General features: G+C 38.3%; 1 protein-coding gene across 1 annotated transcript; it reads right to left on the reverse strand.

Annotated features, from left to right (window-relative positions):
* Window positions 1-5,125: 5,125 nt before the first annotated feature.
* LOC105721628 (olfactory receptor 13H1) lies at window positions 5,126-6,052 on the reverse strand. Its single transcript, XM_012458719.2, has one exon. The coding sequence runs from the start codon at window positions 6,050-6,052 to the stop codon at window positions 5,126-5,128; it is 927 nt and encodes a 308-aa protein (XP_012314142.2).
* Between the last annotated feature and the right edge of the window lie 9,743 nt (window positions 6,053-15,795).

Raw genomic sequence — 15,795 nt, forward strand, 5'->3', positions numbered from 1 at the left:
TCTTCTTAACAACGTACAAGGGTCAGTCCTATAATTGTTCCTGTTATAGATAAGGAAACTGAGGCAGAAAGTTGTCCAAGGTCATATAGCTAGTAAGTGTCAGAACCTAGCTATTTTGAACCTAGACAATCTGAACTTGCAGTGTCTTTTCCTTTCTCTGCTTAGCAACAATCTTACCTTCTTCCTATTCCTCTTCCAACAACTCCATGAACCCATCAGGCTCTCATCAGAAAGATCATTAATCTAGTATCAGGAGACTTGTATTCTAACCCCAATCCTGTTACTAACTGTTGATCTTGATAATATTATTGCCTCTTTAATTTTTTTGTCATCTGCAAATGACAGTTAACAATATTTACAGCAATATCTGCTCTACTTATTAAATTATTTTGAGGATGATAGGGGACAATACGTGCTCAAGAATAAAATAAGCTGTAATGTTTGTGAAGTGCTTTACCAACATAAGAACGAAGAAGATATAACTTTACAAAATAATGTTGCCTGTATACATGTCTATCTCTCCACCTTGGTGAACTCTTTGAGGGAAGGGAAGAAGTATGCTTCCTTCACCACTACATCCCTACTGATGCGCACAGTACCTGCTATATGTTAGGCAAGTGATAAATATGTATTCAGTGATTGCTATCTGTATGAATGCTTGAATGCACAATTGAAGGAGCAGCCTCAGGATGCACTATTTGGGAAGCAAGTAGGCACTTCAATTCCTGGCATCTTAGCCACAGATAATGTGGACACCATCATGACAGCTAACATTTATTGAACTCTAAGTATAGGCAGACATTGTTCTAAGTGCTTTATTTACATAAATTGAATCATATATATTCTCATAACCAATCTGTGAAGTCACATTCAACACTATCCCTGCTTTTGCCAGCTCTCACCTGTATTTTCAAGATTGGAAGCTACATTTTCTACACTCGTTTGTCAGTAAAGTTCAGTTTTGGATTCCACCCATGAGAGGTACTTGTAGGAAACTTGGCAAGCAGAAGAGAAGTAGACACTATCATTGCTCTTCCTGACATCTTGTTTAGGTGTGTGGACTTGATCAGAAAAGATTTAAGTGCCTTCTGAGCATTCTCCTGTGAAACATCTGCTTCAGTGACGTTATTAGCAGCAGTTTCCTCACAGTCTCTAAAATTTCCCATGATTCATGCAATTCCTACAACTGTCTGATTTTGCTGGCAATGTTCCCTTATCTTCTCTTTCATAGCCCTTCCAAAGGCTTTGTAGGACCCTAATACTCTGTGTTAAATACCTTCCTGAAATAGCTATAGAGTAGTTTCTGTTTGCCTGAACGAACTCAGAGTGCTACACTTTACAGGTGCAGAGACCAAAGCAGAGGGTGACTTGAGTGAAGAAGTGCAGAAGAAAGGACAGAATCTAACAAGTTTTGCCCCAGGGCCTGTGCTCTAAATAGCTATGATCCACTGCCTCTCTTCAACTGAAAACCCAAATCCTATGAACGGGGCACTGTTTCTTTTTCTGAAATCTCCATGAATATTTCAATGAAAATGATCATTTGGAGCCTGCTTTTCAGTTTGTAAAGTTTCTTCTCAATTTTTGACAGAACCGTCTCAGTTTCAACACAGTCTTTCCATCTTAATTTCCAGGGTGAAGCAAGGTAAGCTTCACTACTCAGACATTTGGGATGGAGAGTACGGAGGAGCCCAGTGGAAGGTTTCATGGGATCCTTGTGGTTGATCAGGCAGAGAAGTATTACTCAACCTCAGGCGTTTTCAAAATCCCAGCATCGATTTCATTTCACAACACCCTCACAGAGTTCATTTTTATCTTTAAAATAAATTAATATCAATGTAAAATTAGATAGCCTCTAGAGTTAGTGCCTAGAAACTGAATGTTAGTGCTGGAAGGGCCAGAGCTGTGTTAACTAGCTGCTGTATTTGCCTTCTTTTACAGTCAAAGCTAACATTTAAAGTCAGAGAGATAAATCTATATACATTGATCTGGAGGAATGTTCATGATATATCGTCAAATGGAAAAAGCAAGTTGCAGAGTAAGATGACATGCTTGCATTTTTTTTAAAGAAAATAAGAGAAAGCCCTATATAAAAATAACACCACCTAGATGCAGAATGTTCGAACTAGAGAGGTCCTTAGGTAACTAAACACAATCTTCCTGTTATATTGATGAGCAAGTTTGAAGGCCAGGGAGAGATATAACTGAGGTCATGCAGTTAGTAGCAGAATCAATTGTACTATGTCCATCTCCAGACTCCACTATGTCACTCTGTTTGTAGGCTGTGCCCATACCAACGAGTCCATAACTGGAGAAAGAACCTAATGACATAGCTATAGCATTTTGTAGTAGAGGAACCATTAGTGAAAATGTGCATCTCATTTTAAGGTGTAAACCAACCTGTAATAAGGGAATATTTTTCTCTCCAAAGGCAGAATCATGAAAACCTATACTCTTAATATCCCACCTAATTTCTAAATTTTCCTCCATGCGAAGGCACTCTTTTTTTCTTTTAATATTTCATTGATTGTGCCAGTTTATGTTTATTTCACAATGTTTACTTGAAAGGTTTATCTTGTTAGTAGGGAACACTTTGCACAAGGCATGACTCTTATCCTAATACCTAGCACAGTGCCTGCCTGAAAGTAGAAAACTAATGTTTGCTAAATGGATAAAGATTGAATTCAGTTGCCTTTTTCTGAATTTTTTTCTTTTTTGATATTCAAACATTATTTCAGAGACTAAGAGTATCATGTACCTTGAACAACATATACAAGTTGAATAAATGTTGCATTTATTTTGAAATTAAGCTGTTTTGATAAGTGGTTTATTCATCCTCAATTGTTTTTCATTTAGTTAGTAAGCATGTGAGACAGTCTCCTTGTATCTGTGGTACTCCCTTTGCAAAACCATACAATGTCACAGCAGCCCCCAGCAGTCACGGTAAGAGGAACACACTGAGTATCTGCTTGCTCAGTAGTTCTAGGTACTGTGCATTGTATTTCTTCTACTTGTTTGTGTCTGGTTCATCACAAACAGGTAGAAAAGGCTGCTCGGGAGATGACTTCATCATGTGTGGTGGAGGCCCAAAGCAAAGTGAGACCAGGAGACAGGATATCTGGGTCTTCATCCTAGATCTGCTTCCAAACAATTTCACGATCTTGGGAAATTTACTCCACATTCACTGAGCCTCAGATTTCTCATCTAAAATCAGTTGTCTGTAATAGATCATTGTTTATCAAAACCTTTTCTTTTAGTTTTAGAACTCCCTTTTCAAATGAAGTAGCTCACAGGAAACGACCCCAGCATTAGCAGGCTCCAGGCACCACAACTGAACCCCAAAAAACTATATAAATCAAGATTTGAAAAATACTGCATTATGCCCATCAACAGAAAATGGGTTTTTAAGATGTGATAAATGTGTACAATGAAATATTATTCAGCAATAAAAAGGAACAAATTACTGATACATGCAACAACATAGATTAATCTCAAAAGCAGGCTGAGTGAGGGAATCCAGACACAAAAGAGTACAGACTGCATGATTCCATTTATACTCAATATTAAAAAAATAAAAACTAACATATAGTGAAAGAAATCAGATCACTGGTTGCCAGGAATTGGGGGCAGAGGGAGGAAGGGAAGGGTTACAAAAGGACAAAAGGAAACTTTTGTAGGTGACGAAATTGTCAGGTAGCTTGATTGGCATGGTAATTCTGTGAGCATCTGTCAAAACTCATGGAATTACAAACTGTAATTGGACAAGATTTATTGTATACAAATTATATAATGATAAAGTTGATTAAAATATCACTACATTAATCATCTCTAGGGTTCCTTATAGCCTTCAAACATAGTAAGTGAGATCTGGAATCAACCTGACCTAGATTTAAGTACTGATTCTGTGGCCATGGGCAAAGCACATAACCTCTATGAGTCTCAGTTTCCCCATTTCTAAATATAGATTGCAAATAGTGGGCTGGGCATGATGGCTTATGACTGTAATTCCAGCACTATGGGAGGCCGAGGAGGGTATATCCTGACGTCAGGAGATTGAGGCCATTCTGGGTAACACGGTGAAACTCTGTCTCTACTAAAACTACAAAAAAATTAGCCGGGCGTGGTGGCGGTTGCCTGTAGTCCCAGCTATGTGGGAGGCTGAGGCAGGAGAATCGCTTGAACCTGGGAGGTGGAGGTGCAGTGAGCTGAGATCGTGCAATTGCAAGACAGAGCTAAGCGAGACTCCGTCTAAAAAAAAAAAAAAAAAAAAAAAGAAAGAAAGAAAATAGTACCATGGCAATGAACCACTGTGAGAATTCTATGTGATGACAGATACGGAGAGCTTCACTCAGCACCTAGCATATCATAAGTTCTCGATAAATGGTAGCTGCATTTATAATTCTGTGATTCCTTATAATTTTACAGACTTAGTTTTAAAAATTCTAATTTTGACTCCACTATCAATTACGTATGACTTTAGATGAGTCTCAATGTCTACTCTGTTTCCTCATTGTTAATACAGGGGAAATTGTGGTGGTGTTCTTACAAACTCCATAGGAAAATTAGGAATATAAAATAGATTAATAAATTAGAAAGATGTTTTGAAAAATAATAAGCAAGTATAAAACACCACACAAATGTAGGAAATAGCTATGATAATTTTTCTCGGGATTCCAAGGTTAAGTGGAACAAGGAGATTGTGCTTAACATAGGAGGGCTTGCCCTCAGTAAAGTTGCAAAGTTTCTGACATTGGTCTTCTGGCCTTTTATTATACCATTCTTTGTCTCATTTTCCAATTTCCGTTATGCTTTGCCTACTGTCAACAGTTATAGAAGATTCTCTTGCTGTATAGGTCTCTTCTGTCAGTGAGAAAATTACTCTGATAAGTTCATTTACCCAAAGGTGAGTAACCTAATGGGTAGCCACTAATAATATTCTCTGCAAAGAAAGAGCAAAAATAATACCTCTAATGGCAAATGAAGTCTCAGTAGGAATAATATTTGTGGTGGGAGCACTTCCTGAAGCTTCTCATATGTCAGTCACTTCCAAAGATAAAGTCAGATCCTTTAAACCATTTTCTACATCAGGGAAGACATGTTATTTGAGACATTTAAAAGGAAACAAGGCTTATGTCCTTTTCAACATAACTTTCCTTATTGCCCCTTTAACATCTCTGTTTCTCAGACTATATATCAGGGGGTTCAGCATGGGTGTCAAAGCTCCATAAAACACTGAGATAAACTTGTCCTGGTCAGGGGAGGACTTGGACTGAGGTTTCATATACATGGAGATGGCTGCCCCATAGAAGATTGTCACCACGGTCAAGTGAGAGCCACACGTGGTAAAGGCCTTGAGCCTGCCCTGGGCTGAGCGAATCCTTATGACAGCCATAGCAATTTGTATGTAGGAGAGGAGAACAAACCCAAATGGCAGCAGCAGGGTGAAGATACCGGTGATGAGGATCGTAAGTTCATTGAGGCTGGTATCAGAACAGGCCAGCTTAATGAGGGAGAGAATCTCGCAGACAAAGTGGTTGATAACATTAGCCCCACAGAAGTGAAGCCTCAGGGATAGGACGAGTATGGCAGTGAGCACAAGTGATGTCCCCCATGAGGTAGCAGCCAAGCAGACACACACTGGGCCATTCATAATCATTGAATAATGCAGGGGATTGCTGATAGCAACCACACGGTCATAGGCCATGACAGCCAGTAGGAGGCACTCTGCTGTGGCCAAGACCAAGGACACACTCATTTGAGCAAAACATCTAGGATAAGAGAGGTAGGGATGGGTAGAGAAACAATGCACCAAAGCCTGGGGCATGGAAGCTGTTCCATAGCAAAGGTCTAAGAAAGACAGGTTACTAAGGAAGAAGTACATTGGAGTGTGGAGGTTGGGGTCAAAGTGAATAAGAAAGATCATAAGTCCATTCCCCAACAATGTGCTGAGGTAAATTATCAGCACCAATGTGAAAAACGTGGCTTTCCATTGAGGATAGTTAGAGATGCCGATAAGGAGAAACTGAAACACTGCTGTGACATTGTTCACGGCCATCTTTCCCTCTTGCCACTATTCATTAAATGGATACCAATTGGCTACTTAATGTTACCTGAAAGAATGAGAATAAAGATAGATGGTGTGAGAAAGGGGAAGAATTAGGGTGTGCAGAATCATTATCGTTGTCCTTTTCAGAAGACATGGTACACAAATGGAATAGATATCTATAATGTGAACAGAGGCAAAGCTAAATATCCCCTCCTCAATCCCAAGAAAATGGAAATTTCCTTATCCTTTTTCAAAATAGTTATATGAAAAGTTCTGCAGCCCTCCTCCACCAGATGTCTTCTTGAATAATTTTTTCTAACTAATAAGACAGGAAAGGGAGGCCATCTTCCTGACTTTCTCACTTCATTTTCCAAGATAGATCTGATATATAGATGTGGTTGAATCTCGGTTAGCTTGAGTTACTAATCTCCACCAACAGTGCACCTTCTGACACATGTCTTAGCTAAAATATTGTCTGTGTTTGGGGTGTCTCTTGCTCCTAGATTGTGCTTGCCTCCATTTTCCCATAGTTCCAGAATCTACCATGGTGCCTGACATAGAGTGGGTGCAAGGTAGCGTCTGGGAGGATCCTCTGCTAATATCCCCTGTTGAAGTTACATTTCTAGCTTCTCCTATATTTTCTGCTCTGTTGTTGAGCTCCAGTCAGGAGTATGAAAATTGAACATGATGTTTCTAAAAGTGGGTGGTAAGGAGAGAGTCTGAGTATGCAGCCTCACTGAAAAGGCTCTCTCATCCCATCCTCACCATTCTCTTTCCCCTAGCCCTGCTTCATTTTTTATAATACATTCTAATATCCAAAATTATACTGATAATTTGATTACTTATTTATTATTTGTCCCTCACTCAAAATTGAATTTAATGAGAACAGGCCCCTTGTCTGCTGTTTACTGATGTATTCCTAGAACCTAGAACAGTACCTGGGGGATCACAAGAACCTAATAGATAGTAAATGAACATATTATTTCCTAAGCATTCAGAGCTATTATCCAGAATCTACCTGCTCCTCTTGCCACCTGCACTGCCATCCTTTATTCCAAGGCATCATCATCACTCACCTGGATTTTTCCAGTAACCTCCTCATTGGTTTTCCTGTTTCCGGCTTTCTTCCCATTCAGTTCAAATAATTCAGTTAAACTGTAAGTGAGATCAGGTCACTTTTCCATTAAAAAATTTATTCTATTTTTATTGAAGTATGACTGACATACAGAAAGGTACACATATTTTGCATATACATCTTGAAATTGAAGACAAGTATATACTCATGAAACAGCCACCATAAATAATGCCGTAAAACTAATGAACATCCCTAAAAGCATCCTCTTTCTCTCTTTATCTTTGTAATAAGGACACCTAACATAAGGCTTACCCTTCATTAAAATTTTAGGTATACAGTTTCATATTGTTAACTATAGATTCTTATTTCAACCTCACTAAACACCAATTTCCTTACTATGACCTACAAGTTCCTATATGGTTTGCCACACGATCAACTCCTCTCTGAATGAACTTCCTACCACTCTTCCCTTGCTCACTTTGTTGTAGTCACACTGGCCTCCTCACCATTCCTCAAACACTCAAAGCCCATCCCTTTCCCAGAGCCTTTGATCCTGCTGCTCTATATTTATGAAAAACTTGTTGCTCCATATTTATGAAACCCAGATTCTGGCATGGCTCACCTGCTCACTTCCCCCAGGTCTTTACTCACAAGGCACGTTTTCAGCGCATCCTTCCTGGGTCACCTCGTCTAGGAGTTGATCTCTAGCCCCTGAAATTGTATTACATCCTTTCTGGGTCACCTCATCTGGGAGTTCATTTCTAGCCATTGAAATTTTATATTCCCCTTTCCTGAATTATTTTCTCCTTAGAACTGCATCTAGCATACTGTATAGCTTATCTGTTAATTTCATTTATTGATTGTCTCTATCAACTAGAATGTACGCTCAATGACGTCCAGAAGTTTTTCTGTTTTCTTCATTGCTCTGTGCCCCAAATGTAGAATAGTGCCTAGATAGGAGCTCAATAATTATTTGCTGAAGGAATGTATGAATGGAGTTCTGTAGCTGTTCCTTATTGAAAGGTAACCTCTCTTTTTCCATCTGCCTCTTCCCTTCACGTGACTGTTCCTATGCTAAGCACCCCTTAATGTATATGTGTTTCTCCATGAAACTAACTCACATTCTCTTTCTAATCCCCTCCTTGAAGCTTCTGCTACTCCTTGGCTATGTATCTAGACAAGTTTCTTCCCCTTACTTGCCTGAATTTTTATTTCCAATATCTTGTTAAACTAAATTATCTCTAAGGTCCCTTCTAGTTTTAACATGCTAGGATTCTCTGATTTCCTTCAGATAAAGAAAAAAAGAACTTACTCCTGAGAATATTGAAATCTGTTATACTTTTCTCCTTTGTTGGAGAGATGTGTAGGCTAGAGAAGGGGTTTTCTAAGAAATTAAGTGTATCCCTAATCATCTCCGAAATGGGAAACTCACTTGTCCTTAAAGGCCTGTTTTTTTTTTTCTTTTTTTGAAAGGAAGTCTCACTCTGTTGCCCAGGTTGGAGTGCAGTGGTGCGTTCTTGGCTCACTGCAACCTCCACATCCCGGGTTCAATCAATTCTCCTGCCTCAGCCTCCCAAGTAACTGGGATTACAGGTACATGCCAACACGTCTGGATAATTTTGTATTTTTAGTAGAGATGAGATTTCACCATGTTGGCTAGGCTGGTCTTGAATTCCTGACTTCAGGTGATCCATCCGCCTTGGCCTCCCAAAGAGCTGGGATTACAGGCATGAGCCACTGCTCCTGGCTCTTAAAATTCTTTAAGAAAGAAAATTTCATAATGTTTCCTTTCCACGTCGTGACCTTCTGGTAAGCTATCCCTATGTCACATTGTCTACCTTTTTCAGCTTATCAGATAGGCTAGGTATACAATGAAGGTAAATCCATATATCCAGCAAAGTGTTTGCTATTTGTAAAGAGGCAAACAAATGTAAGGGATGGAGAGGATGGTGACTTGGCTTCATAGGAGTGTCCTCAAAGCTTGAGAGACCTAATGCTGCCGCTGTCTTCATTTATCATAGGACTCCAAGAAAGATATATTGCCTTGGCCTGCCTCCATCTTTCCAAGTGAAAATTGAGAAAATCATCTCTACAGAGTGAGAATATACAAATATATGAGTCAAATGGCTACATGAAACAATATCCTGAAGCCTGTTATATTTTAAGTTAGTATATTTTAATTTTTTTAATTAATTCCATCTATATTTACTACATTTAGCTCCCAATTATCTACATATGGGTCATTCACAGTGAAATATTTAATGAGATAATGAGCTGGCCACAGATGGAAGGATGAACTGGTTTTGCACTGAAGTGGATGGCTGATTATTATGCCATTTAAAATTTTGTGTTGCTCCTAGAACTCTATAAAACTCACCGCTTTTACTGTTAAATATTAAATATTGATAAATAGATCTTTTTCCTTTTTATATGAATCTATCATTCCCAGTGAGCCACATGATGTATTTTTTTTCTCCAGTATTGAAGGAGGATTTATAATGTGTCTATCCCTCAATCCCTCATGAGCCCAGTAGAATAAATTGATGAGCCATTTGACTAAGAATTGGTGATCAGTCTATGGCTGTGAAACAGACTTGTTTTTTAAATGGAGTTAAGCTTGCTGATAGAGATTGGGGTTGAACTCATGACCTTGCCCCCATTAGTACCATGTTTGGACCCACAGAACTAAAATTGATGACAATTTTCCTCTCACACTTAAAGGCTACTCAGCATCTAAATTGAGGGGGCCATTTTTCATCTAGTCTAGACTGTGCCCTCCAAAGGCAGGGCTGATTGTCTCATCCTAGAATTATCTTAGAATTACCATCATCCTAGATTTACCATTAAAAAATTCCTGGCAAACAACCCAGCATGTTTCCCATCTTAGTCCTGTTACCTGCAACTATTTATACAGCGTTTCTTTCCTTTTAACTAATGGCTGCCTCTTGTCTTCCTGGAGATTGTCCATCCCAAATGGATGGTTAAAGATCCAAGAAAAGGAGTAAAGGAGAAAAGAAAATAAATTAAAACCTTCTTCTGTTACTTGCTAACCAATGGAGGGCCATCTCAAGTATCAGGAGATGGAACAGAATGGGCTGCCCAAAAGAACAATTCTCCAAGAGTTGCCAGGTTTAGCACTGTGATGATATCCCTGCAAGCATTCCTGGCAATATTTCAAAAGCCTTCCCAGCTTCTCAAACTCACAAATGCCTGGAAACCCCTGAAGAAAACAAATTCTTTTAGATTAGGTCAAATCTCAATCGACAAACCCTTTGATCTGCAGTCCTTGGTAATGGTATCTAATTAAATTATTTAATGTCTTAGACAAACCTTTCTTTCAATGGTATTTGACCCACATACAACCTTATTCAATCTTCCCTAGAAAAGTTATGACATATAGAGGATTGAGGTCATTTGAATGCTCTGCATCAAGACCTATAGGTTATTTCAATTTGCAACCTGCTAGTTTAGACATCCATTGCCTCTTGGCAATATTTATCTATGTATTATCTCCATGAAATAGAACACAACTAAACCAAATTGTCACTTTCTTTAAAAAAAGGAAAACAATAACAGACCATTGTGCATCCAGGGCTTTAAACTAAATTGGATGATGCATAGGAAAGGTCCTGGGCTCTGTACATACCCTGCCCAGTTTCCTACTCATTCTCTACAACCTCTTCTCAGTCCTGGGGAATGAAAATATACAATTTCATATCCACAAAGTCCTGTGCATTACTCAATCAGCAAAAAGATCGAATGCCAGTCACTTTACCTGTCCACTAATCCTGGAGAATAGACTCAAGCATTTCAAAATCACTATACTGCAGTTGAAACCAAAAAAGTCTGGATACCCCTCATTTACCTAAAAAATATAACTGACCAGAACCTGCCTTTCATTGAGCAGTTTGGTTTATAGAAACTGCACCATATTTCCTCTTCTCTCTATCTAGGCTCAATTCCATCGATCTATATGTTTATCTGGAAGCTGTCACCAGGGCTCTATCTCTGGGAGCACGTTTGGCTCTGAACTAAATCTATAAATTTTACCTACTTGGCCTACTCAAGATGTCTGGGGTCCAATTCTCTTCCAGATTCAATTCCAAATGCAGGAAGTAAGTTGATGAGCTGCTCAGTAACTTATTTAAGTTGAAGTTTCAAAGTGCTACCAGACCATTTATCTCACAAGCAGAGTTCAAAGTTTCTGATCTTTACCAGAAAGAAATAATTAACTTCTGAGAGCTTTAGGGACCTCATCTCAAACAGGCAATTAAGTTTTTCCAAACCAGATCTGTTTGAAAAAAAAAGAAAAAAAAAACACAAGGTGGCATTTTGTGTAGGGAAAACAAATAAAGAAATGAGAAAGGAGACCTTTGAGACTGTGGGGCTTTTGTATACCACTACTGGGCTTTCCAGAGAACTAGGAAGTAATTCTTTTTTATTTTGGTCTACGGTTTCTTCACATTCTCTCTGTATGAAATTGGTGTCGTGACAGAGCCTGCAACTGGTAGATAAATATCTATCAGAGGACAGCTGGTATAGAGAGTGCACAACAGAGAGCACTTGTGTGATTGATCCACGTGTTCAAATAGCCCTTCTGTTTGCCTTTTCAGTTCCACTTCCACCAACCCAGCCTGGTCAGACAGTCTCTGTGGGCTCTTTTTTCAACTGTGTCAAGGCTATATTTCCTCATCTGACATGCAAGGTCAACTACGGCAATTCTTTGTCTATTATTTAGCATTCATTCATTCACACGTGAATACACTTATTCGACAAGTATTTAATGGGCACCTACAATGTGTCTGGCGATGGACTTGGCAATGAAGATACAACGGTGCAAAAAAAAAAAAAAAAAACCCATTCTTTTCCCTTCAAATTCCAATGCCCTTTATTTCTCTTGTCTGATTGCTTTAGCTAGGACTTACATTGCTATGCTGAATAAAGTGGTTCTTACTTTCAAGGAGCTTACTGTTTTGGGGGGGAATTGATATTAACTAACAAGAATATATCCTACGCCATTCTCCATGATATGATTATTAATACCTAGTATTTGCTAGCACACTATAGTCAAAACAATTTAATTGTACATTTAAAAATAATTAAAAGTGTATATTGGATTGTTTGTAATACAAAGGTTAAATGCTTGAGGAGATGGATACCCCATTTCCCATGATGTGATTATTGTGCAATTCATGCCTATATCAAAATATCTCATGTACCCCATAAATATATACACCTACTATGTACAAACACAAAAATTAAAAATTAGAATAATATAAATATGCACCTGTGATAAGCACTAGGCAAGCAAACTATACGGTGATAAAGGATGCTATTGATTTCCATGTTTGCCCCTGTCTCCATGGCTCTTCAACACGATCTATCTACTTGAGTCAGGTTAGTTTCTTCATTGCTCCGTGAATATTCCCATGCTCACTCCCACTTCTTTTGCACCAGTGCTTCTAATGTTCTACTAATTTGGAAAGCTAAAGCTTACCCAATCTATCTTTCAAGGTTCAGCTTAGATCTTTGGTTCTTTTGTGTTTCAATGTTATCTGATTCTTAAACTATATCATAAATAATCTGCAAACAGATAATTGTTTTATACTTCTTCAACTTTTTTTTTTTAAACAGTGTCTTGCTCTGTTGCCCAGACTGGAGTGCAGCCTGGGATCAGTCTCACTGCAGGATCATAGCTCACTGCAACTTCAAACTCCTGGGCTCAAGGGATCCTCCTGCCTTTGCCTCCCAAGTAGCTAGGACTACAGGCATGCACCACTGCATGTGGCTAATTTTTAAATTTTTTTTTTGTAGAGACAGGGTCTCACTGTGTTACCCAGGCTGGTCTTGAACTCCTGGTCTCAAGTGATCCTCCCGCCTTAGCCTCCTAAAACACTGGGATTACAGGTGTGAGCCACCATGCCTGGACTTTTTAACATGTTAAAAGGTAGTGGCAGTAGATACAATATAGGGTAATGGGAGGCAGTTTGGGATAGTGGCTAAGACTGTGTACTCAGGGACTTAGTAGCTCTGTGGACTTTTTTAGGTAATCTGAATAATCTGGGCCTAATTTTCCTTGTTTATGAAATGAGCAAATGCATATAAAATGCCCAGGACAGTGCCTGGCACATGGTAAATCTCAATAAATATTAGCGTGTTAGCTATTTTTACTTTTCCCAACGCATTCACATAAATTGGTATCTACAGTTTTTATAGATGAGAAAACTGAAGCCTAAAGCAATCAAATGAATTGGCCAAATGACACATAATTAATTAGAAACAGAGATGGATAGAAAACTTAAGTTTTCTTACTTTCAAACCAGTGCCTTTTGGGAAATTATACAGATGGTCTTTTGCTTGATACTTTCTTTGAGGACAGATTTCTCAGACTTTATACTCAGCAAGATTTTGTTCAGGTCCTTGGATAACTCAGTGTGACATGACATGGGTACCACATTAAGACATCTGTCTTTAGCTAAGGCTTGTTTCACTGCCAATCAGAACGCATTAATATTTAAGAAATGGATTTCAGTGTGTGATGCTCCCCTCCCTGTGTCCATGTGTTCTCTTTGTTCAACACCTACCTATGAGTGAGAACATGTGGTGTTTGATTTTCTGTTCTTGTGTCAGTTTGCTGAGAATGATGGTTTCCAGGTTATGAGAATAATTTAGCTTCAGTCAGCCTCATGGTCACTGAATGCATCTCTAATATGTCATTTCTCATATTGACCAGAAGGGAGGATATAAGGAGAGTATCAACTATTCACAAGCTGTCTGGCTTTGGGCAAGTCACTTCAACTTTTTGGGCTTCATTTCTTTTGCTGTATAGACCATCTCTGAGGCCCATTCCAATTATTGCATTTGTAATTCTAGAGAAATTGTTTCTATTGAAAGTAGATCATAAGTATCTTTCTTGTATATGGAAGACAACTAAGGAAGTTGTTTTAAGACCTAGTTAAAAGGTGCTAGAGCAGATGTCGGTAGAAGGAAAACGGAAACACTAATGAATTCTGCAGCTTAGTATAGGGATGTTTCCTAACAGTCAAATGAAGGCTTTAGGACGCTAAATATCAGGAAGTACTGTGGGGAAAGGGAAAGTGGCAGGAACTGGGGACCCAGTTGGTGGAAATATATTTCACTGGCATAGAAAGACTGTGAATGGTAAAAGATCTCCTTCAATAAATGTGCTTTTGGTGCACTCTTGAAAAATTCTTAGAGGGTGAGCAAAAGAGAGAGTGTGCAATTTAATACAAAGGTCTAATTGTGGTCTAAACAATTCCTTGTCATAGTCTTTGAGTGCCTGTCTGGAGTTATGCACAAATTCATAATCCTAATATAGCAATTGACAACTCTGTCTTCGATTCCCTTCTATTATGAGGTAGGCCTGATCCATGGATTAGCAGAAAAAAAAATGGAAGATGAGGTGCTAGAGAGGACTAACCAGCCAAACATCTCACAGCAGCCTTTAAACAGATTTTAAAGGAAATTTGTCTCAACATTGAAAAATGATGTTTCCCCTTTTAAGTTGAAATAATGTTTTTTCTGCCTGCTTTGCTTTGAGTTGGTCCTGGACAAACAGAACACTTCTAATAGCTTTGTATCTCAGAGATTTCTCCAGGCTCTAGGGGTATGATTAGTTTTAGTGCACTGCTCAAAGTTAAGCAATTAAAAACCATTTCTTGCAAACCCCCAAAGATGACACATTGGGCATTGTTAAGAAGTTGACACACTTGGCAGTTAACTTCACCTGAATCTTCCAGGCTTATAATGATGTACTAATTGTAAACAGTAGAGACAAAATAGAACACTTCCTCCAGATGAAAGTGGAGAAACTTTAAAGACTTAAAAACAATGAAAAAAAAGTTCTGAGCAAACAGAAGCCAAGCAATGGGATTTGGTTTCCAAAACTTTTTATGACTTTGACACAAGAGAGTTGTAACAAATGTGTTACTCTAATGACACATATTTAAAAATACTATACTATCACAGATGACCTCAATATAAAAATGTAAATGGCCTGTAGGGAGATGTAGGTTCTAGTTTTGGCTCTGTCACAAACTTGCCTATGACTGTAGTAAGTATATTAACCTATTTACATTTGTGCAATGGTGAATATTAATCTCTGTTTTAGGCACTGCACATAGTGCTATATGGACAAAATTATATGTGAAATCCAAAAGATGCTTGGAGATAAAAAGACTTAGACAAGTTCATGTAATTATTTTATACTTTTTAAATTTAATTTTTGTGGGTACATAGTAGGTGTATATATTTATGAGTTACATGAAATACTTTTATATACGCATGCAATGCATAATAATCACATCATGGTAAATGGGGCATCCATTTCCTCTAGCATTTATCCTTTCTGTTACAAACAACCCAATTATACTTCTTTAGTTATTTTAAAATGTACAATTAAATTATTTTTGACTATAGTCACCCTGTTTTGCTATCAAATCTAGGTCTTATTTATTCTAACTACTTTACATACCCATTAGCCATCACTACTTTTCCCCCAATCCCCTGCTACTCTTCCTAGCTTCTGGTAACCATCCTTGTACTCTCTATCTCCATAAGTTCAGTTGTTTTAATTTTTAGCTCCCACAAATAAGAACAGGTAATGTTTGTCTTTCTTGCCTGACTTATTTCACTTAACATAATGATCTCCACTTCC

The sequence above is a fragment of the Aotus nancymaae genome, unplaced genomic scaffold, assembly GCF_030222135.1.
Source record: "Aotus nancymaae isolate 86718 unplaced genomic scaffold, 86718_ANA_hifiasm-v0.15.2.pri h1tg000004l, whole genome shotgun sequence".
NCBI classification, from domain to species: Eukaryota; Metazoa; Chordata; class Mammalia; order Primates; family Aotidae; genus Aotus; species Aotus nancymaae.

What these genes read in the sequence shown, in the direction of transcription:
- LOC105721628 (XM_012458719.2), bottom strand. Translation starts at nt 6,052, where the DNA reads ATGGCCGTGAACAATGTCACAGCAGTGTTTCAGTTTCTCCTTATCGGC.